Source organism: Bombus bifarius, unplaced genomic scaffold (assembly GCF_011952205.1).
Source record: "Bombus bifarius isolate JDL3187 unplaced genomic scaffold, Bbif_JDL3187 scf7180000008265, whole genome shotgun sequence".
NCBI lineage: Eukaryota > Metazoa > Arthropoda > Insecta > Hymenoptera > Apidae > Bombus > Bombus bifarius.
Window position 1 is genome coordinate 45548 of NW_022884550.1, and position 24574 is coordinate 70121.

General features: G+C 34.9%; 3 protein-coding genes and 3 long non-coding RNA genes across 16 annotated transcripts in view; 2 read left to right on the forward strand and 4 right to left on the reverse strand.

Annotated features, from left to right (window-relative positions):
- Positions 1-210: 210 nt before the first annotated feature.
- LOC117212018 (extended synaptotagmin-2) lies at positions 211-7832 on the forward strand. 5 transcript variants are annotated; one of them, XM_033456453.1, is made up of 17 exons: positions 211-385; positions 1283-1751; positions 1824-1964; positions 2053-2129; positions 2218-2284; positions 2367-2512; positions 2589-2709; positions 2799-2969; positions 4279-4379; positions 5599-5647; positions 5718-5807; positions 5876-5962; positions 6036-6194; positions 6271-6423; positions 6506-6626; positions 6707-6995; positions 7075-7832. In XM_033456453.1, the coding sequence occupies exons 2-17, from the start codon at positions 1419-1421 to the stop codon at positions 7400-7402; spliced, it is 2433 nt and encodes an 810-aa protein (XP_033312344.1). In that variant the 5' UTR covers positions 211-385; positions 1283-1418; the 3' UTR covers positions 7403-7832. The 5 variants fall into 5 exon arrangements, with proteins under 5 accessions (XP_033312344.1, XP_033312347.1, XP_033312343.1 ...); XM_033456456.1 differs by lacking the exon at positions 4279-4379 and adding an exon at positions 3525-3610 and having other exon boundaries at positions 229-414; XM_033456452.1 differs by having other exon boundaries at positions 229-414.
- Positions 7742-11929, reverse strand: LOC117212025. 5 transcript variants are annotated; one of them, XR_004488387.1, is made up of 6 exons: positions 11788-11929; positions 11493-11706; positions 10521-10734; positions 10125-10215; positions 9108-9223; positions 7742-8925 (listed from the first exon to the last, which is right to left on the reverse strand). It is a non-coding gene; the product is annotated as an uncharacterized LOC117212025 (long non-coding RNA). The 5 variants fall into 5 exon arrangements; XR_004488385.1 differs by having other exon boundaries at positions 10125-10734; positions 11521-11706; XR_004488386.1 differs by lacking the exon at positions 10125-10215.
- Positions 8422-16250, forward strand: LOC117212024 (EF-hand domain-containing family member C2-like). The gene is made up of 14 exons (XM_033456466.1): positions 8422-8563; positions 8739-8903; positions 9048-9198; positions 9295-9518; positions 9978-10220; positions 10629-10855; positions 11552-11743; positions 11816-11958; positions 12227-12423; positions 12567-12706; positions 13643-13756; positions 13835-14014; positions 14453-14555; positions 15510-16250. The coding sequence occupies exons 1-14, from the start codon at positions 8510-8512 to the stop codon at positions 15669-15671; spliced, it is 2295 nt and encodes a 764-aa protein (XP_033312357.1). The 5' UTR covers positions 8422-8509; the 3' UTR covers positions 15672-16250.
- On the reverse strand, positions 12738-13413 carry LOC117212027. Its single transcript, XR_004488388.1, has 2 exons — positions 12993-13413; positions 12738-12904 (listed from the first exon to the last, which is right to left on the reverse strand). It is a non-coding gene; the product is annotated as an uncharacterized LOC117212027 (long non-coding RNA).
- On the reverse strand, positions 15157-15616 carry LOC117212028. Its single transcript, XR_004488389.1, has 2 exons — positions 15483-15616; positions 15157-15278 (listed from the first exon to the last, which is right to left on the reverse strand). It is a non-coding gene; the product is annotated as an uncharacterized LOC117212028 (long non-coding RNA).
- LOC117212023 (protein Wnt-11b-1-like) overlaps positions 16241-24574 on the reverse strand; it is a 29493-nt gene continuing 21159 nt past the window's right edge. For all 3 annotated transcript variants that reach the window (XM_033456464.1, XM_033456463.1, XM_033456465.1), the window contains one exon: positions 16241-17051. In XM_033456464.1, the coding sequence (XP_033312355.1) occupies positions 16877-17051 (175 nt within the window). In that variant the 3' untranslated portion in view covers positions 16241-16876. The remainder of the gene's footprint in view (positions 17052-24574) is intronic.

Genomic DNA, 24574 nt, shown 5'->3' on the forward strand with positions numbered 1-24574 from the left:
ATGTTAAAATTATGAATATAGAACTATTTAAATTAAGATTTTCACCGTTTTAAAGCAACGACATGTCGATGTGTATTGACTTTTCCAAATTGATGACTTATGATGAATTCTCTGCTTCCACTTTTTAATACGACGCCCCGCGAACTGATGTAATTTCAAATTTTTATTTCTATTTCTGCCACCAGACTGCAGCTAACTCGGGTACGATACTATAGCACAATCAGAGTACAATATAGTCAGACGTTTTAGAGGAACTACTTCAAGAATTTCCTCACTGTAATAATTGATTGGTCCTCGAAAACATTTGATACTCCTTGAAGCAAATTGGGGAGCATTGTCGCTTTCAATTGTGCTCATATGAACAATGGCTACATAATCATACAGAGTACGTGAATACACGGTTTTATTACAAGTGTAAGCAAATTGTACAATAAGAATACCAATTTTTAACAATATTAACAACGCTTGCACATAATTAGAAATTCGCACATTTTTTCATCTACTTACACACATTTATGCTTAATTTTAAGTTATAAATAACAATATGTATAATATAGAATTTGTACTTATAAGTGCCTACTTTATGAAATAAAATTGTATTATATATTATATATTATTTATTGTTGTATATGCTTCCATATTATTTGAATATATTTTTAACATTTAATATGTGTTTGAATCATTCTGGCTATCAACGATGACTCATTTTCCACGGAAGTATTAAGCTAGACCGATAACATCTTGCGTGTATAATTAGACAAAGATTGAGTCACAATTAATTTCGTTCACTTTATTTTTTAAAAAATCGCAATGTCTTTTACTTCTTATTTTACGTGCTTTATATAAGTGTATCTGAGTTTATCATTGCTATCAACTGAACTACTGTAATTAATACTTACAGCTACTTGTACTCAAGTATGTATACTTCATACACAAGTTTTGATATTAATCATAATTTAGATTATAATCTACTAACTCTTTTACGATTAAGATTAAAATTACAAAATCTGTAGATTAAATTTAAATGTGATTCAAACACGAATATAATTTTATTCTTACCACAATTAATTTTCTTACTGTATGTATACATCCATCCTTTTCTTTTTTAATGAATATTAATTCGTACAATAAATGTTTACGAAAAGTTTTATGATATTTAGACAATTAAATAGCATAATTGGAATAAAATTATTTTAATTTTATTTCATGGTTGTATAATATTACAAATTATTTGAATAAATTTTAATACGATTTTATATAAATAAGTGTTTCATTCTTGCAGGAAAAATATAAATAAAATAATTAACAGGGAGCTAAGGAAATTAACCTTTTATATACATAACAAAAAGTTATGTAAATATCTATAAAAGTATAATAAGTTACATATTGAATTAAAATTTAGTTACTATTTAATACAAATGGAAGGTAACTGTGAAGACAATAAAGTATCTAAGCCAAATCCTTGGCCATACATGAATGTGGGTTCATTGACCATATCATTTTTTACTAAATTGGCAACTGTTGGTTTTATTTGGAGCTGGGGATATCTAAACTTAAATATAGCATGGTTAATTGCACCAATTGCTTTGGTAGCATGGAAAACAGAACGCAGGAAAGACAACGAATTAAAAGCAATTACTGCCCAAGCTAGTGTTATGGCTAAAGAAAAAGAACTAATAATGAGTCGATTGGATGAATTACCTTCTTGGGTTTACTTCCCTGATTTTGATAGAGCTGAATGGTTAAATAAAGTATGGAAGATCTTGATATATCATTTTAATACTTTAAATTATTAATATATAATATTTCCTTCATATTCTAAGGTTTTGTACAAAATTTGGCCAAATATAAATCAATTTGCTCGTGAACTTTGTAAACAAAGTATAGAACCTGCAATAGTAGAAAAATTAGGAGAATATAAGGTAAAGGGATTTCAATTTGAAAGGCTGGTCTTAGGTCGTATTGTAAGTACACTTTTATATTCACAATAGTTATCTTTCTTTTTATTATAAATATATCAATATTACAACTAATCCTTATATTTTATTGCAGCCTTTAAAAATTTATGGTATTAAAGCATATGATAAAAATACTTCAAGGAATGAAGTCATTGTGGATGCAGATGTTATGTATGTATTAATTATTTGTGTGATTTTATTAACTTTATAATGTTTTATATAATTTATATAATTTATTTCTAATTATTTAATTTTATAGATATGCTGGTGATTGTGATATTACTTTCTCGGTAGGAAATATAAAAGGTGGTATTAGGGATTTTCAGGTAAATACTATTAAAAGATATATGTTTGGTAATATATACTGTTTGCAAGCTTTATTAATTTATATACGCAATTAATTTTTAGATTCGCGGAATAATGAGAATAGTTATGAAACCACTATTACCTGTAATTCCTATAGTTGGAGGTGTGCAAGCATTTTTTTTAAATCCACCTGCTATTAATTTTAATTTGGTTGGAGTCGCGGATGTTCTCGATTTACCTGGATTTAAGTAAGAAAAGTTTAGCAATAAATAAATTTATGGTTTATCTCTTGAAAAGAATAATTAATTAAATATTTTTTAATAGTGAAATTTTAAGGAAAACGATAGTGGAACAAATAGCAGCCTTTGTAGTATTGCCAAATAAAATTGTTATACCATTGAGCGAGGCAGTACCAGTTGAATCATTAAAAATACCAGAGCCTGAAGTAAACTTTTCATTTACAATACTTAATATCTAGATGTTAATTGTTGATGCTCGATTGTTCAGCATAATATAATTATATTTCTTTCTTAGGGTGTTTTAAGAATTCATGTAGTAGAAGCAAAACACCTTATGAAAAAGGATATAGGAGTGTTGGGTAAAGGTAAATCTGATCCATATGCCATTATAAATATTGGGGCACAAGAATTTAGGACAAAGACTATAGATAATACTGTGAATCCAAAATGGGATTTCTGGTGTGAGGTATGCATAATATCTTTTTTTAAGAAATCAAATATTGATAATATTTAATGCATGTGCTTTGCTATAATATTTTTTTATAAGTCCTTTGAAATTTCAAGCACATCGTCTTTTATGTGGTAAGAAATATTATTTTTTAGATAGACAGAAGCACATGATGTACAATAGTAGACATGTATTATCAAAAAACATTAGACAGAACATTTTGAAATTTCTTCGTATTATTTTTGTTCTTTGGTCATATTACGATTCATCGTCATCATATCTATAATTTATTATTTTATTATTTTTTTTATACGTTTACAATCCCGTCTCAGTCAGATGTAAGATGTAAGATGTTGCTGATCTAACACATCAATGCTTTTTCCTAATAAATCAGTAAACTATAATCATTTTTACATTTATATGTATAATTTTGCTTGGAATTGTTTGCTTAGAAGAAGATATAAAATAATTCACGGATAGATCGGAAGCATCTTAGTCCATATCAGTCTAATTTAATTTCGTATTTTGGTATGTATGTATGTATGTGATGTGCGATGTGTTATGTGGGATTAGTGTGCCGTGACGTCAGCCATCGCTCAACAAATGACTGTGCTGTTATGGGACTATGATGACACCAAAGGAGATGAAAGTCTTGGAAGGTATGGGAATAAAGTAACATATATTTTCATTTTTTTTTTCAATTTTATGCTCAAGGTAAGCTGTATTATAAAAGCTAATGAAAAATTGTTTTAATCGTACTTGTTACGTTTTTTATTTAATTGTAACTGAAGATAATTACTATTTAATTTATCATTTAATTATCATCTATATGTTTCCATTGTATATTTTAATCATATATTATTGTATATTAGATCACATCATATATTAAGAGTATTACTGTCATACTTGCAAAGTAGAAGCATGTTGGTGCTGCATTATGGTATTTTTAGCATTTACAATTTTTGGTTTATGAGTGGTGTTTGAATGTGTGTTGGTTTACTGTGTCAGCAATCACTTAATGCTTGCTATAATGTGCAATAATAAATCTGTAATAATGTCTTTTAGTATTAGAATAAAATAAAATATTTTACTTTAACAACATTAATTATTTTTTATTTTGTTTAATTTAATTTAATTATTTGTTGTTTAAATTAAAATGTTTTATTTTAATTATACTCATAGTCATCTTATGTGGCACATATTTACTCAAAATGATATATATAGTACATTTATATTTTATACATGAGAGATTTAGAAAAACAATATTTTTGTCTATCAAAGTTTATATGTATCATAGCATTTTCACATTATGATTATATTGGCACAGGCTGTGATCTGCTCATGTCTAATGCAGAATATTATGGTGTCTCTTTGGGATAGGGATGTAGTAACCATCCCAGGTATTCAATATGGTGACTTCCTTGGCAGGTAGTAGATGCATTTATAGTATAATATTTAATAATTTAACAAAAATAGTGAACTTTAATTAACTGAAATTATTGCCTTACTTGTTATAGATCTTTCTTCTTTCCCTGTCATTTTAATATGAGTCTTGTATGTTAATGTAATTTTCTTTTGAATAATTTATAAATTTATTCAACTTTAAATAGCAACAATATGCTGTGCTATGATATACTTACAATGTGTGCCATACATATGTATTTGGTGTGTTTACTTTTATCAAGTGTCATGATCATATAACAGTTTTTATAATTTGCATTAATTAAAGTTTTCTTTCTATTCTTTTTTTCATAATCATAATTAGGAGTCATTCTATGACATTATCATATTATTTCTTTTATTTTGCATTTCGTATTTGCATTATTTAGTATCTGTATGACATAAATTACTTTCCTGAGTTTTTTTTACATATATACATATTAGTTAATCTTGTAATGATAATATCTTCTAATTTTGAAAACTTGCTTTTAATTGTATTTACTAATTTTATGGGAGTGATTAGGTGACTGCATTTGATAAAATAAAAAACTAAACTAGATTGTGTGATGGCAGTTTATAGTGGAAAAGAGCTTGGGAGCCTATTACAACACGGTGGCTGCCCACCTTTTTGACAAAGACAACGCTGGTCAAGATGATCCACTTGGCAGGTATTGCTACTTGTAGCAAGTACAGGCATAGAATGTATTTGAAATATTTTCTACAGTTAGCTTAGAAGAACGTTCCTTGTTTAAAAAATTGTAAAGTTGTACTGTCATTATGGTGCATGTTACTGAAAAAGATGTTTAAGAAGACATGGTAAATTTATATTATAAGAATAGTGCAAAATATATGTGCCCTTTGCAATTACAGTAAAATGACAATTTCTGTCACCACATTACTCTTTTCATTTCAATTATTGTCTTTTTTTTTTAGAAATCAGTTTTCTTATACAAGAAGGTACTGCTTATATGATTATGAATATATAATATACAGGAATTTATTGCTTATTTGTGAAACGAATGTTAGAAATTTATAATGTATGCTGTAATTGCATGACTGCTTTGTAATATACATAAACTAAATTTCATAAATATACTAATCATCATTCATCTGTATAATTACCATTGTAAACAAAATAGTAGCTAATTTCCTATACTTTAAGTAAAATATATAAATTACTAAATGCACTTATTTTGCCACAATGCAGGGCTACTATTGAAGTTAGTAGAGTGAAAAAGAAGGGAAATATTGATACAGTAAGTATAAAAAACAGTAGCATTAAAGTAGTAATAAATTTTCAGTAATAATAAAAACATTACCTTCTAGTGGATTTCATTGGAACAAGCAAAACATGGTATGGTTCATTTACGTTTAACATGGCTTCAACTTTCAAAAAATGTTGCAGATTTGCAAGCTGTATGTATTTTTAACAGAACGTAAATATTTATATAGAGTTTATAAAATAATATTATAAATGTATGTAGGCATTAATTGAAACTCAAGAACTCAGAATAACATCAATGAGTACAGCTCTTCTTATACTTTATATTGACTCAGCAAGAAATTTACCAGTAAGTATAATTGATCTATTTTAAAATAATAGATTTTTGTTTAAGAAAAGCGAATAAAATTATTGAATTACAGTGTATTCGAGGTAATAAACAACCTGATGTTTATCTTGAAGCAAGTGTTGGAGGAAGCACAAAAAGAACAGGTACTATATTACGTTCTTGTGATCCAGTGTGGGAACAAGGTTTTACCTTTTTAGTGAGCAATCCACAAACTGGTGTTTTACATATAAAGGTTATTTATTATTTTCAAAAATATTTCCTTTTTACACCATGTGTAAATTTTACACTTTATTTATCTTAATTTTTAGATCACAGATGAAAAGACTGGTGTCATAGTGGGAGAAATGAGTCACAATATTTCTTTACTTTTAAAACAAAATAATCTTGAAATTACACAACAGCCTTATGATCTGCAAATGGCCGAAGTTGATAGCAAATTAATATTATCCATGTCACTAAATGTACAAACTCCTTGAACTTTTTATATTGATACATTTGTAAGCAATAAGTACATTGTATTTATACACTTAATTTCATTTGCAGATTTTGAAATACGAAGAACCTGAGCCTACTTCGGAAGAAGATGACGACGACCACGATATTAATCAACTGAATAAAAGAATCGAACGCCAAGAATCAAATATCAGCACGATATCAACTAGTCGTAAGTCTATCAATAATTACTTATATTTCAATGGGATTTAATAATCTTTTATAATTTTATAATTCTACGATCTTTTCTAGTTCCAGCTAGTCCATTGAATAGACAACCTTCAAAAGAATCAGTTAAGAGTTTAACACACAGTACTGGATCTGCTGCCGTAATTGTACCTGAAGAATCAGGTACAGCAGAGGAGGAATTAATCGTCATTGCTACTGATCAATCTTCTGCTCCTGTTGGAGATCAACAGTTATTCCATAGGAATCCAAATATGACATCATCCGCGGGTGAAGCTAAACTAGGTCGAATACAATTGTCTCTACGTTACAGTGTACAAAGACAGAAGCTTATAATCGTTGTACACAAAATAGCGTACGTAATTTAACAATGTGAAATTTAATTTAACAATGTGACATTTAACAGAATGTTAACGAACTTTTTACTGTTACAGTAACTTACCTCTACCACAAAATGATCCGTATAACATACCAGATCCATATGTAAAGTTGTATCTTCTACCTGACCGTCATAAGGAAACAAAACGTAAAACAGCAGTAATAAAGGATAATTGTAATCCAATATTCGATGAACAATTCGAGTATGTTGTTTCTCAAGCTGATTTAAACAGTCGCACATTGGAAGTATCTGTATGTACTCAAAAGGGTTGGTTGTCGACCGGAAGCAACGTAATGGGTCAACTTTATTTAAGTTTGGCCGAAATCGATGTCACAAAATCGTCCACAAGCTGGTACGATATACAACCAGAGACTAAAGACTAGAAGTTCAAGAAAAGCAAGTGGAGATTTGAACAGTTGTTTATATGTTTTCGAAGACAATCTGTTGAATTTCCACGATGCGAGTTTTCGAAACGCTGACGTCTGTAATCATGCGTTTAAACCAAATTCCATCATACTATGAAGAGTAGAAAATTTTCGGAAGGGTTTAACCGATATGAAAGTTCTGAGAAAGTGTCAATGAGTACGTCTATTATCTATTTATACTTGGACCGTCCACTGTCGTAAAACTTGTTTAATTTTGTAGTTACTGCGCGCGTGCGCACCGTTTCCTTTTATGTTATGTTATCTACGCTTATAGAATATTTTCGTCGCTAACAAGTGCCAGTAAAACAATTTATTGTTGCTAGTATCTGCATAATATACGTGAGATAGTAACTTTACGCATATTACGATTATACGCATAATATAACATCTGTTATTCATTAAATATGACTTAATCTTTTTGCACAGAGGTTTATTAATAGGGTGTTTTAAATTACGTTTGATCAATGAATGTATGATCTTGCTTTTATTACGCTTAACTTATTGAATCTATTACCTCATTTACTACATACTTGTGATTTATTTACCATTGATGCATTTATATCATTTGAATAACGAGTTACCAATTAAATAGTATCATGATCTGTACATCATGCTCTTAAGTAATAAAATTAATAACAAATTATAGTCAGCAGTATCGTTTAAAACTTATCACTAACATAGGTTGTTACGAATCAAATTAATATATAATATATACGTGTTATTATATTTATACCAGAGTTTTTGCTATATTGTATATTGCTATATATTATATAAATTTATGTTTCTGCATATACTGGTATAAGATATTACCAGTGCAATATTGCAAATTGTTGATGATAATAAAATTAAATATACATATATATATTAAAGCTGCAAGTACCTCGAAGTTCTTCTTTTCTCCTGATGAAATCAACTGAAGTATCTCCAAGGAAACGCAACAATAGCATATTTGCGGTGACGCGTATTCTTACGTCGATATCAGATACGTAAAGTGTTTCTCCGTAAATCGGCTACTAACTCTTCAAATGTATCATATTTATTAATCCAATTTTCATCGGCAGTAAAATGCAGCGTGATCTTATGCTTCCATGTCTACCAGGGTTTAGTTTCGATAAAAACGTAAGTCATTTTTTTTTACAGTCTCATGACACTTTGTGTTTAATTAACCGATATATGCATTGGCTACGACATAGAATTTCATGAAATAATTTTACATTATTGATGAGCATAGAACATACGCACTTGATTCATTATAATATAATACAAAAAACGCTTGATGTATCTTCTTGTTTAGCTTGATCGAACAAACTTTGCGAGGAATCAATACTTTACTAAAATTCACGATGGAGTTTATTATTTATCGGAAAAGTTTGATAAAAGCGATCCAATTCGTTATCCGTCAATTTATGCTCGCGGGGAAGTTCAAGAACTGCCTCCTTGGATTGCCTATGATGGCCAAGTACGATCATTTATCCAGAAAACTAGACAATTAATATCGATGACGTTTGATAATTCATACAGGAGTTGAAAATAATTAGACAAAGTAGATTAATTTATTGAATATATTTATAGCGATATTTTCTATATCGAATGCACTTTTCAGAGGTTAATGTTCAAAGCATTCTTTCAAGAAACAGTTAACGAAAGATGGAAAGCAGCTTACCAAATACGCGTGGTAAATATCAGCTTCTTTTTGGAGGATGGAACGATGAAAATTTCTGAGCCTTCCGTGGACAATAGTGGACTTGAGCAAGGTTCAACGGTGCATCCTCTTCGATACTTTTAATTATTTAATATATATTTAAATCTGTCAAAGTTTTATTACTGAAAGATGAAACGCGTGTACTTAGGCGTCTTGTTAAGGCGACAGAGAATTCCAATGCCCGATCCAGTGAGATACAGATACTACGATATAATAGATCTAAATATTGGCAAAGAGCCGGAATTATTTGGGAGAGTATATAAGATTGTAGACTGTGACAAATTTACGAGACAATTTTTAAATCGTATGGGAATCGCCGTGCCAGATCCGATAGAAATACCAAAGGATCCTTATTTGGAACTTCATAAGCGAGTAAGTACAATAAAAATAGTGTCCGACATAATTATGGTTATTTAACTAATATTTTACTTACAATGAAACATTGACAAAAATATTCTTTACCTCCGTTTGCATATAATTTTACTTTTGCACACAACTTAATACATACACGAACATTATTTTTTATCGTACTGTATGTGCTTACTTAAAAAGAGATTTTACCGTAAAACGTGGAGTTTCGAAAACACATAACGTGCATGGAAGTCTTTAATCTTATTTTTATACTTTAGGAATCAACATTGTTTTAATGTGATCTATATTATCGCGAAATGGGATTCTCCAGTTATCTAGAAGCATTATTTTTCTTTTATTATTCTATTATTTATGATACACTGTCCTCATCTATCGATTTAAGAAGGATTTCCGGCTTTACATCTGTTTGTTTACATCAGCAATTGTCTGCTTACTTTACGCTTTGATTGATCGAAATAGGAAACATTTCCAAAGAAACCAAAACAGAAGGTGGATACTCGCGGTGATTTCTTGAAATACGACAAACAAGTGCTTCGATTTTATGGATATTGGGATGACACGGATAACCTTTACGGTGTCGTGCATGATCTGGAAATTTACTATTACCTAGCTGACAACACGATAGAGATCAAAGAGAATCTGCCGTCGAATTCCGGACGAGATTCCGGTTCCACGTTTTTGCGACGTATGCAAGTTCCTAAAGTAAGAATTCTTTTACTCTTCGACTGTTCTATTATAGGAAATTTTCACAGAATGATCAATGTAACAATTAAAAAACGACTATACTTATAAGGCAAAATTTTCATTATGAGTGTAATACGCATTTTTGCTTGTGTCATGACAGAATTGACAGTCGATGTACTCTCATTGTACGGGATAATTGAGTTCGCGAGTTTACACAGGTTGGCATAGATAGAACAGGTTAGACTGGACCGAAGATGCAAAAACCAATTTGATTTTGGCATATGATTTTGCAAAACTACGAAAAGATGATTTACGTACCCAAAGATTGCAGGCAGTGACTCGCTGCTTTTATACGCTGTTTATAATGGAATTTAGTTTAGCATGACTTGTAACTCAAGGGATTAATGGACGGGCATTCGAATGTAGATCTTCTCGGAAATGGGTTCGATCGGAACAGGGAACGCTTTTACCGTCTTGAACGTGATGGGAGACGATACATCCCATGGTTATTACACGATAGATCCATTGAACACTGGAAAGGTTCGTAGGGAGTATTACAAAGAAAATGAACTTAGTATTGGCGCACAAGTAAATATCTTCGGCAGAATAATTGTCATAACAGACATGGACGCTTTTACGAAGGAATACTACAGGTAAAATATCCAAAATACATATTTAAAGGCGAGATCGCGAAGATAATAGAAATAGATAAAATATTGTAAAATTAGTTCATTTTAATGCGTTAAGGTGCACTCTATTTGTTGGGGATTATTTTAGAAATGTTTAGAAATAACTTGACAAAATTTTATGTATATATATACACAAGGTGTCCAGCTATAGGAGGCGACTTAAATATCTTGGAACATTTAACAACATAAACGTGTAAGTTCACATGTCATCCTAACATCGTCTTACAGTTTCATCATCCTTTTAGCGTTCACGGCCATCCGAAGATCATAACTCAGGCATATTCATATTTTCTTGTCTGCTATAAGATGCAACAAAAAAGAGTACGCGTTTTCTACATAAAACATAACTATGGCCTAGAAAAAGAAAATTAAAATATGAAAAGTAAAGAAAAATATTCATTTAAGTAATTTAAATTTAAATTTTAAATCGTGCTACAAGCATTGCAAACGAGAGAGACATCGAAGCGGCCTCCTTCAGCTGGTACATCCTGTATATTTATTACACAAGAATATAATTTCCCATAAAACATTTCCTGGTTTCGAATCATCGTCGCTAATAACTCTCACTTCGTCGCACTTCTGACGCAACGTTAATACTCACGTAGAAAGCGTAGAAAAGAATGTGTCACGTAAAAAAATGTTCCTTGTATCGCATCAAAGGAAAAAATACGGCCTGGATGACTTCACGCCCATGGAAAGACCTCGAAATGTTGGCGAGATTTGCGTGAAAGTGGAGAGATACATTCCACCCTACAATGGTTTTGGTTCCTACGAAGATTCCCTCGGCAACTGTTTCAGGGTGATACCGCAGCCACCTAAAACAGATGTCGTTAAGTTCCTGCGTTACGACAAGTGAGCTTGAGGCGTGATCACGAATACTAGAATCTCGCGAGTACCTTTTCTTCCTCTTTTCCTCTTCCTTAGACAGGGCTTGGACAGCTACGTTTTGAGATTCAGAGCGCAAATGATATCGAACGTACCGGCTAATCAAGACAGGCAGTTCATTATAAGAGTTTTCCTCATGGACGATACGGTTTCTATTTTCGAACTGGCGAGGAGAAATTCAGGTGAACAGTTTTTTAAGAAAATACTGTTATCGAAATGATCAAAATCAGATTACGAAGATGATACCAAGTCGGAAAGGCTTCTCCTTTCTCCTAAAATAGTTTGATGTTCGACACCTACGGGGTTGTCTTCAAGAAGTCATCGAATGTCCACAAACCAAATACCATTATACATATAAACGGTCGTAGCCTGATTATTAACATTCGTTTCAGTTTAGCTCCTCAACATCGTTTCCTTATTGATTGCATGGGTTTTTCGCGTTATTTGCAGGCTTTAGACGATGCCTGTTCCAGAAGAGAATGCCAATGATGTTACCTAATCAAGAGGTATTTGTAAGCAAGAAACCGGATTATTACAAGCCGGAGGATTTTTATATTGGAGCACGTCCTAACTTGAACGGTTTTATCTTCGAAATTACTTCGGCCGACGTTTATGCTCTTCGTTACATGGAGTTACATTGCGATAAGGTGCAATAATTTACACGCGTCTCGCTGTTTTTACTGTTCCACGCTGTCCCGAACTTTAGAACATCGGATTAGCGTTCCCCTGACGAACTCGGTCGGGCAAGCCATTGAAATATGAACGTTTCGTTTGTATTGCGATTTTTCAGTTCGCCAAAGCTAACGCCAAGTTAATCGTGGAAAAACTACGACAGACATTGAAACCGGTTTACAAAGAATTCCTACAGCTTTGCGAGCCAGCCCAATCAATCGACGGGGATGTTCGAGTCCTGCCGTACGAGAAACTCAGGTATACGTCGCCGTTTTGTTTCATTCAATTGCCTATGAGGCGAATAACGAAAGTATTCGAACGGCGTGACAGGAAATGATTCGTCACGTAAAAATCGAAAAATCCAATTGCAATTTGTTGAAACGCACGCTACTGCAGATTACGAATTTATGTGAGTCAGAGCATGCGGGTAAGTACAGCAGGTGTTGATTCAGCACACTGAAATAAAAAGAAAACTTCGTATAAACATACGCCCGATACGACCATGTTCTCGAGTTACAGCTTATTTTGCGATGCTAGATGTTACTTAGATCAACGACTTCCTGGAAGATGGATATGTCGTGCTGGTCTTATTTCATCATCAGCTCGCTCTTCGCACCTGGACCCATTCGATTGTTAGTCACAGGAGCGTTTAAAGTGTCCTGTTTATACAACGTCGGTTGACAGTGTCGAAACTCTTCGTCAAAGTCGCCGACGAATCCGTATAAGCTGTTGGAACAGGTTCCACGATCTACGATGCGATGCATTCACGCTGCTACCGAAGCTGCACCTGACTACTTGGAGCGATTTTCTGGGTGGTAGCTAAGCGACTATAACGACACGAAACAAGCTGTTACTCGACAGTAAGGTCATATGGGCAGTTTGTAGGAACTCTTCTTCTTATTTTGGCGCGCTGAATCAGCTCCTGCCGTACTCCCCTCATGCTCTGATCCACCAAATCTACACACGTAAGATTAAACAAATTACACAATATTTATACTAAGCAACTGAGTACAAATAACAAAGATATGCGAAAGCTGTCTTTCAGAGTCCTTGCAAGCCCTCAAATAGACATTTTATAAGCCACGACCTAACGTGCTATCAATCTTTTTATTTGTATTATATGGCAGTTTTGTTACATCACCAAATACTATACTATTTATACTGTACTGTTACAATAATTTCATGAAAAATCAGGGAGGTCTTGGGCAAGTATATGGAAGGAAAAATAACAGAGCACGAAATAATCACGATCGCTCGACATTATTCGTCTCATGAGAAAAAAGAGTTTCATACTAGGGAATACATAAGGTAAGCAATCGTCGTTGGTAGAAACACCGACGTAAGATCGATTCAACATAGTAGGAATAATAATTAGACGTTTAACAGACAGTTAATGCATACGGAACTTTTGCGAACTTTGTGGAACGATCTCGATCGTTTGGAGGAGGATCTGCATCATTGGGACAGAGGAAGAACAGGGTTCTTGCCACGCCATACGCTGTACACTACGCTCCGTGCTGCCAGACTTCCAGTCGACGTGGAACTTTTAAATTCCATGCTTGATCAGTACGTATATAAGTGGAGATCTTGTTGCAAAAACCAAGCCAGTCCAAATTTTAAAAATTGCGGGAAAGTTCGCAACTAAGGAATGCGGATTTTGTCATTAGTTGGTATTGATAAAATCCGCATTTCCTTAGTTGTCAACCCAAAAAATTCCATATTTTCGTGAACTTTGCCAAATGGATGATAAATTTGTTCCTAAACAGATTTCCCTCTCGTCCAGCAAATGCTCGACGAGTATGCTCGACGTATTACGAATCTTACGTATCCTCGTACGTCTTTATGTATTTTATGTACATTTTAAGCAACCATACTAACATTTTGGATCTAAAGAGGCATTAGTGTGACAAGTACATCGATTTTCCACAATTTTAAAGAATCGATAAATTGGAACTACATATATATAACTGTACACAATAATATTACTTACCAATAATAATATAGCATTCACAAGAACGAAGAGGAACAACTGGACTATAATGACGTTCTAAAATTTATTAACGTTAAAGTGGATCCTCCTCCACCAGCGCCGCCGATAAACGTCAAGGTATTTTTTTTCTCGTTATTGTTTCACGCACCTTTTCTTCTGCAAATTTGACGAACGATATTACCTGGTAATGATACAATATGTAATAGCCAAGTTGAACTATACATTGTTTACAATATACACAATATTTTTTCTATATTTACTATTACTATACTTACTTACTATTACTTTACTATGTTTACTATTTCGATAATTATTTCCAATATGTTTTGCTTGAAATTCATTTACTATATTTTTTCTATATTTACTATTACTGTACTTACTTACTATTACTTTACTATGTTTACTATTTCGATAATTATTTCCAATATGTTTTGCTTGAAATTCATTTACTATATTTTTTCTATATTTACTATTACTGTACTTACTTACTATTACTTTACTATGTTTACTATTTCGATAATTATTTCCAATATGTTTTGCTTGAAATTCATTTACTATATTTTTTCTATATTTACTATTACTGTACTTACTTACTATTACTTTACTATGTTTACTATTTCGATAATTATTTCCAATATGTTTTGCTTGAAATTCATTTACTATATTTTTTCTATATTTACTATTACTATACTTACTTACTATTACTTTACTATGTTTACTATTTTGATAATTATTTCCAATATGTTTTGCTTGAAATATATCCAGCACTGCAGCCAATATACCCATACAAATTTTCTGCAGGAAGTATGCACAACTTTCACGAGTTGCTCTATCTATCACCTGAAACAAGATTCTCTTTGCATTAATCTTTTAGATTATTATCTCTTTCTAAACTTGAAAATTCATCTAAAAAGTTAAAAAAAATTTAAAAAGAAGATGACACGTGAGAATAACAACAGTTATTCCCATAATTAAAATGGGTTTTCGCACGTGCTTTGCTTTTTTCTTTCTTGTTATATTGAACGACAGAAATTTATTAGCTACCTAAGCCATTATTCATGAATGTTTCAGACTGCACTTTGGTGGGCATCAGAAAAAGAACCGGACTGTGGAGCTGGTATAAACTGGTGTGTTTTCATAAAAGATTTAAATATTGTCGACGAAGAGACGAATTCAAACGAAAGCTCAAAGTCCCCAGAAATGCAAATCACAGATTGCAAAACAAACTATTGAATATTCTTATACAATAATAAGTCATTTTCGCAGAATTTTCATTATAGTCAACAATGTTATATACTTTAAACATGCACAGTTTAAATTTGCTTATAACGTATTTTCGATTATTTTACATAATTATACATTTACAATATCGCTCATAATTATTCAAACATCTTTTATACTTTGCTTCTGCCATAACAATTGATTAGTATTGTTAATTTTATAAGTCAAGTATTATTTTTCTAATTTTTTATTCTCAGCTCTTGAAATTCTTCTGTGACGGTTTCGATGTCCTTCTAATACAGGACATCGTTTCAAATACACGCGCGATACACGATTCTTACCAAATTTACAAATTAATAGAAAATTCGTGAGAATTGGAAGCGATATTTCTCATTTCCTCTTTGAAGTCGTTCGAATAATTACGTGGAATTTTGTACGTTTTTACTTTGATCGTAATTTATAACAATTTTTATGAGAAATGTATTTTATACCTATGTCAATTGCATGCAATGCAACGTACCGTGCAGATCGTAATGCGACAAAACGTGTAACGATCAACAGAGGTGAATAAAATCTGCTTCTCCGTGTCAAGTGATATTTATTGTAGAATATAATTTTCAATACAAACTACGTCGAATTCAGCGAATTATTTACATTGCGACTAACCACGCCTATGTCTAACATGCTGCTAACGGTGTTGTCTGGTTTTGCGCCTGTGTACCAATATCAGTTTTTCATCGATGTTATTAATGTCTAATCTTTTCTCGTACCTCGATATTTTGGAAAATGTTGACCGACAACACTGGTGTGCTATACTCGCAGCGTATCAAACACATAAATTTCAATAAATAGTAGACGGGATAAATAAGATTTTCATCGAGTTTCCTTTTAACATTAAGTATTTTCTAATTACGTTTTCGTCATCGACGATTCGTTCGAGTAATCGACCATCACCAGCCTGAATCGTACATTTTCCACATTTTTCGATATAATTACACAACGACCTCTAAAAATAACTACAAATATGCGCTTCCAATCGCGATATCCTCCGATCGTCCCGAATTATCGCGACGATTAATCACACCGCGTAAGTTTCATGTTTTTAAACGCAATGGACAAGTTTGTCGTTTACAGAGTTGCCCGTGAACAGTTTACATGAATTCTTGCCACTTGAGCTTGATCAGGCTTCAATTCGAGGTTTCTACGAATCCGTGCATTCATTTGCACTCGTACGTTTTCATAACTTTTCTGCATGTCTTGCATTTGACGTAACAGCAGCTGATGTACTTGCAATCGCATCGCTCTAAAACTTCTTCCGTTTTCGTCACGTGTCCACGGCCGCAACAAAGGTACTCGCAGCCTTCGTATCCGGTACTGCTGCCATTGCATTGCCTGAAAGGGGAAAATCGAACGTATTAGCGTTGCTTTACATCCTAACCTATATTAGTATTTTTCGTTTTATAAGGAAATAATAGATACACAACATTTTCTATTTTATGTTATTCTATATGAATTACGATCTACGTTGTTCTATCGGAACAACAACAACAACTGTGGGTTTATTATTTTCTTATGAAACGAAAGAAACTATTGCGACAACCTGATACTTTCTTCCGCGCAATTCCATTTCGCCCCATTATATCTATTTATATCTTTTTCATTCGATTTATATGTTATTCGATATGTCGTTCGATATGTTTATATGTTGTTCGATATATATGTATTTATATATTTAGTAGCTTGTAATTCTCACGCGTTTGTTTTAATAGGTTATTACGTTTATCATATCATTTGTTGCCAGTCGATTAAACGCGCTCTAATGTCACGACATCGGATATAAAGTTGGTATTTTAATGTCGCGACAAATATCATTGCACGCGTATACATATGCCAATTAAATTACGAGCAAATTGTCGAATGCCGTTTGCTAGGAAAGGAAATAAAAATACGTAGGATATCATTGAATAGAATACGTAAGTAAGACCGTATAAATTCTTCGACGGCTTTAAACGAAATCGTTAACGTCTCAATATTACCGGTTGATTGCCCGATCGTCGATCGCGCTTCCATAAAGATGCGCAGCCTGCGACACATTAAAAAGGGAAAAAGTCTGCCAAGTCACCTGGCATGTTGTTGCGGCCCACGTGTTTTTACACAGGCGTAGTGTTAAGAAAAAACGATTTCGAAAAGTATACGGTGAAATGGTCGAAGGCGTCCCGTAATAAACATTCACCACGCCTACTTTGTATAATTATACGGAGGGTTATAATTACCGGTTGTAAGCTGTAACCGGCAGGCCAGTCAGTGATGCCCAAAGAAACCAGGTACTATACATATATTAACCGGCACAGATGAAATATTAACATGTCCAGAACTAGCATCCGATTAGCTTACGAATTGCTCACCAGTTTGGCTCAACCGTTCCATTCTTTTCTTTTTTTTTCTTTCCTCCTAATCGTACATAGGGAGAAATAAAAAGAAATTAACGCGTTTTCTACGGCAGAACTACGCGTAGGTGAGAGTAGTATAGTACCGACCATTCTCTAAGCTTTTGTGCTACGAACAGAGCTACTCTTGGTGGAAGTGGAACTTCGAAAGAGTAACTTGTAGCACAAGTGGCGCTTAATAAAAGGGAACAAGTCGTCTCATCGACGATCGACGTGGTAATCGAAGTGGTAAATTTCAACTTCAAGGTTACTAGCTTCACCGGAGCATTCTTCCTCGGGGGAACATTTTCTAGCAAATAGGTCGCCGACTATCGGTTTGCAGGACGCGTGAAACAGTTTGACGAAGGATAAGTCGATAGAGAGGCAGCGACTCGACGTCGCATCGTCAAACAGCAAAGAGCAGAGATTTCGTCGAAGGCATCTGACCACGGAGCAGGAAAAGCAGCGACGTCTTTCGGTAAATGAACAATTCGTTCCAAAATTCACTCAGCTAACCACTGAGATAACAACCGACGTCACGAGCAGAAGGTACAGCCGCTGATTCGATGGGTGATTTACAGGGCGGGCTGAAGGGAACAAAGCATCGGAGCCAGAAGGGATGACCGCGTTGTCGCTGTATCTTCTGCCGAAAACCAGTCGCCGTTCCCGGGATGCCGTGGGTGATTTTAATTCACGAACATCGAGCCGTGAATAATTCAGGACGACGAAGACGCTGCTTTCGCGTGCTGCCGGAAAATCCGTAGCGAATGCAATCACCGACGAAAGCTCGCTTTATTCTTTCTTTCTCGCTTTATCTCGTGCCAGCTTGCGCCAGCAGCGATCGTTGCCCGAGCAAACCTTCGAGGCGGCCAGAATCCTCGTGATACTTCTTGTTAAGAATCACCTTTCGATGGATCTTTTTTGTCGGCGTAAATATCGTTAAACATTTGGCTACGAAAGCTGTGCACTACCCCGAGGAAACAGTTTCACGGCAGTTCGAGCGCTATGTCGCTCGTTTTCCTTCTATTCGGCTTTCTGTAATATACAGCGTGTCTGCGAAATCCCGGTACAAGCGGTCGGCTGGTGATTGCACGTGGAAAAGCAAGCGGAGGAAAAGGAACGACATTTTCTCGTCTAGGGTTTCGCTGTTTTTGATTCGCGATCGCCGACGACGAGAATCGGTCGGCTGCACGTCGCCCACCTTGCGCAAATTGATACTCGTCGATTATGGTTCGAATCGGACAACACCTGACAACAGAAGGTTCCTCGTTGTCGGTTCAACGAGCACGCGGCTTCGGCATTTAACCGTAAGCGAAGAAAGATTCCGCGTCGATAGCAGAGGGGCCGTAGAATCGTCGAAATATCGTAAAACAGAGGATTTATTCGGTTTGGAGAACAGGTTTTTCCATCGGCCGGAAAAATCAAGTTCCGCCCTATCTGCAGGGTCTTCCCTCATAGGTAATTACCGATACAGTCGTATAAATAAGCGAGTATCCGATCACCGATACCCCGGTCGGTGATCCGGCTATGCCGAAGATAACCGAGATCGAGCCGAGAAATTCGTTGTGTGTGGCTGTTGCACAAAAGCGAACAAGCCGAAGGATCGAGTCGACGTACAGGATGGAAGTATTTTATTAGCGCCAGGTAACGATTAGTTGACTAGCTCGGAGACAGAAATAAATGCCGCGATCGCCACGAATCGCGCACCGTAAACTCTTCTGAAATATCACTCGTCTGATATCTGCATTATGCATCGGATAGATATACAGGGTGTATCGTAACGCGTGGAATCCGCGTCGTGAGAACGCGTGTCCTGCCTGACCTTCTTTCCAAGTTACAGCCATTTTCGCGTTCCAGTAATCTGCGACTGCTCGCATAAACGCGTTAAGAACTTGCACAGAGAAGAGAGCAAGCAAACTGTATAGGTTTAAATATAGCTCTTACCTACGGAACAACCCTGGCACGAGTAAGACCATCGAGTAAACGTCGAGGGTGTTACATATTTTATTAACGACAATGCAACTTGCAAACTGTGCAACTGGAACAAAGCGGAGACATTGAAACATACCGTGGTCAAGCGTCCTCGATATAAATCTAAACAGAATTCTCGACAAAGTACGAATATTACAAGTATCTTTTCTTTTATAGAAGAAAAGCCAATAAAGGATACATACACGCGTATAAAATCGTGCATGGGATTAAGATCTTTCTGCGTGAAAGAATGAACAGGAAAATAAGCCAGGCAACGCAATAGGAGCAAACCGAACGAGGCTAATCCGGCGAAGTAGGTAACAACAAGAGACTACAGCTTTAACGAAACAGTTTATCCACTGTATAAACCTAAAACACGATGTATTTGTACCGTAAGTTTGTATATAAATATTACTACTATTATTAACCCATAAGTTCTTATCTTTGTAGCAGGTGTTCGAAATGGCCACCTTCGAAGTCTGTTTACAAACTTGCTATCGTCGCGTGAACAGAGTAAACAAAGTACCACGATGTACGAATGAAGAATTACGTCAAACACGTCACAGAAAGAAAGCAGAATGGGTCGAACGCTTGCCGAGGAACTGCCCGCGAATGGAACGTAAATAAAAACAGTAGGCAAATTAGGGAGGCGAACAGAACGCACTACTTCGTACAGAGTGTACAGTAGAGGTACGGTATACATCAACGCCGTATGAAACAGAGATCGTTGCTTGTACATTTTTGCGACGTTATTAAATAGTTTCTTACTTTTACTCGCAACCCACTTATTACCGAAGCTTACAACGGGCGAAAGCCAAACGCAAGAACAATAGTAATAAAGAAAATGTTTACGAGCAGCTCGTTCATTTTTACGACACGCGTACCATTCTTCTGTGTCCACGCAAACAGATAAACGAAGATGCAACGAAGCGTCGTTGACTGGCTGTCGTAACGTAATTTTACGATTCTTGATACGCTTGATTATCGCTGAATTTCCATTCTTTTCTTCCCCGTAAAGCATTTTCTCCGTAAAAAGGATTCGTTACCCATTACGTTCCTTGAAAATGAAAAAGATCATTAACAGTATTCCCTGTTACGTGATCTCGTTCGTAGTAACAGCTAATCGGTTGATCAACGCCGAAGCATTCGTTTCTATACGTTCAGTGTCTTTGAAAATATTTAATGAAATTCTAATTAAATCATCGCATAGGCATATATACATGGCGGTACGTCGAAAACGTTCTCCGTCGTTTCCCTTAAATGTCGTAACTGTCTTTAGCCGCCAGGGTGTTATTCGTGACGGCTGGAAATATTACGACCAGTCGAAAAAAGAAAAAGTCAATTACTTATATTCGCCAATTATTCAGAAAGGCTTACATTTCGCAGAGAATTGGCGACGAGAAAATTAATAAGACGATCAACGAGAGAATTAATCGCTTCGGATCCTTTTCAACGGGAAACCTTTCCCCTCTAACGAGAATTCTACGAGATAAACGAACGCTAATCTCCGTTGGAGAAGTTTTACCAGCGTTCCGACACCTTCTTCTTTATTCTTGCCTCTAGCCTGCAACCCTAGCGTATGGCTGTTGCACGAGACGATACTCGTTCACCACGGTAGATACTTCAAATGCATTGCTTTCAGCGGATTATGTAACCGGTCGTGCACCGTGCACGCGTATGTCACCGGATTTAGCGATGAAATAAATTAGCCTACGTTACGTGTCATTGATATCCATTCTAGATGACGTTTATCGATGTAAATCTTCTCGCGAGGGTTGCTCGATTTTTCCTTTAAATTAGCCGACACGTGCATTGGCCGCCGGTAGAATCGAGAGATAAACAGCGACGATATTTGTATAAATTTGTTATATAATACCCAGCACATGCACAGGGTGTCTCGGCTAAACGGGATCACCTAAACCTCTGATACCTTTCGTCTCACTGGTGTTACGGCGGTTGCACAAATTTCCACCAACTCTTACGCGGGACCGGATCCCATAGTTTAGGAAGAATACATCGAATAAAAGATCACGTCGGCCGGTATAAACAGATATGCAGAGTTCTATTTAAAAGAATACCGATAACCTTGTAGCCTTCTCAAGAAAAAGAAAATTGAGAGAAGATTGTTTCCTCGTAAGTAGTCCAACTTTGTCCTGAGAAGCTTGCTTATACGATCGTAAACGAGGCAGATATCTTAGGCGATTTCGTTTAACTGAGACAACCGTGTACAACGATTATAGGTAACGCTGCAACGTAGTAGCATTGAATTTTCTATTGATAATGCATTCTTCTGTAATACGAACGGTATGAATAATGTAGTTTGTAGATTGATCTTTTTGCTGTTCCACTGACAGCATATTTACGGAGCTCAAAGCATCGACAAAAAGTACAGTAGTTTATCTCATCGGCAAATGGAGATTTTGTTAGATACAAGATATCTCAAGCTTTTTCTGCTAAACGGTGTTAGAATATTTTTTACTTTGGGTCGCTTTAATATTTTTTACGCACATTTTTTTTACACACGTAGATAATTTTATAGTGCTATTTCAACTTTGAAAACACGTTCGCGGTTACGTTTGTAAAGAATTTTATTTCGTGCATCGTTATAATATACAAAAATTGCGCACTTTGCCTATCTACAATTGCACGTAACACGAAAGGACGTCTGTGTTACGATATTGTACAATATATGCGTAATTGTATCTTTCTACGTCAAATGCATCAAATGAAAATTAACATTCTTCGTAATTGTATTATTTTCTTGAAAACTGCACGACCATTAGCCTTCAAGATTTGACCGAGAACAAAATTTACCCGGCAAACATTGATACGCGCGAACAATTAACGCAAAAAATTAGTAGCGTACATTCCCCGAGGCTGTAGGGAACGAGCAAGAAATTCCCAATATAAGAAACATAACGTTTCCTACAGATGTGAACGTAAAGTCCTGCGATGTAAAAATCCCGTGTTCGTAAAGGCAATCAATATTTACGTACTGTGAAATCGAACGAACACAAGCGTCAATTTACTTTTACGCTTTCTCGACGGTTATTTCGTATATCTCCCTTCGACTTCTTGGCAAAATATTTTTTATTTCTGTTCATCGGATACTTCCATCAGGCCCGTACATCTATACGAGTGCGTCGCTGCTACAATACTGTACTACAATACGCTCGAATGGAAAACTCTGGCACACCCCGTACGTGTAAGATTAATATCCCACACGAATCTATTTTAGAAGCGAAAAATATCGTTACATATGTAAGCATATTTGTATTTCGATTTTGCCTCTTAATACGAGCTTCTGACAAATGGAACTACCGTAATGAATTCCACTCGGCTATCTACAAGATACTTGTTGTACGTTGTACATGTACCTTACTAACGAACTGAATAAAGTCGCTGACAAATGTAACGAGATAACACCTGACTGCGTTGAAAGGATAAGGAAATCAATGGCAAGGTGGTCGCGATCCTATATCAAAATGCAAAGTCATTTTCAAAGCAAAGCTACTTCCTGGCCTCCTTACGCCACCTCTTGCGGATAAAGATACACAACTTATCTTTTTCCATTTTCCCTCTTCTTTTTCCACGCGCGTACTTAACGATTGCGTTTATTTGCCGAAGAAATGGGAATTAGCAAACGCGTATCGGCGATCGAACGAACGCAAGTTAAGATTTGTATTTTGAGCAATATTCTTATATTTCAGAACGCGAACCGTACGTACAAAGTGTACAGGCTAACGTAAGACGACTTGAAGCTAAAAAGTTCACTCAGATAAGGAGAGCGTATTAAAGGAAATGTTTATACAATATTTCTCACATAGTATTAAAACGAATCTACCTCTGCGTCGTAAATTCTGATTATATTTTGCATTAATCGGCTATTTTTCTAGATACATTCTACTTATGTAAATGTACAAATGTATCGATATATTCTTACGAGTTGGCTACAGGGAAACTTGGTACATTATGTAATGCAATATTCACGAAGGATCTGGATGCCTACTATTTATTACTATTCACAAAGTATTTCGGCTACTAGGAATTCGATCGATCACAATCGCTATCGACGACAGGCGTAATTTAAGCGACAGTTCAATTGGATTTGTGCCAATCTATAGGCAATGCTACGAAAGAAGCGGATACATTTCTCAATAATAATTTACGAGTATAATCCATTTGGAAGCTTAGAAAACTAGATACATGAGATTTCTCCGAATTGGCAGTAAGCGTGAAGCGTGCTAACTAGATGTTTGTGTACTTCTTTCTACGTGAAAGGAAAGCGAACCACTTATAATAAAATATGATCCTGTGTCAGGCTCGCAAATGATAAAATATCCTTAAATCCGTTGAAAGTAAAAAATTTCTGGATATATCGATCAACGCATTTTAACTTACTCGTGTCTAACTCGTACCTTACTGAAAAGGATTTAAGGCAGACATATAATGTCTCTTTCTCATATTTCTTTCGCCTAAATAATACAGAAAATAAAATACTGCACGATACCAGAAATG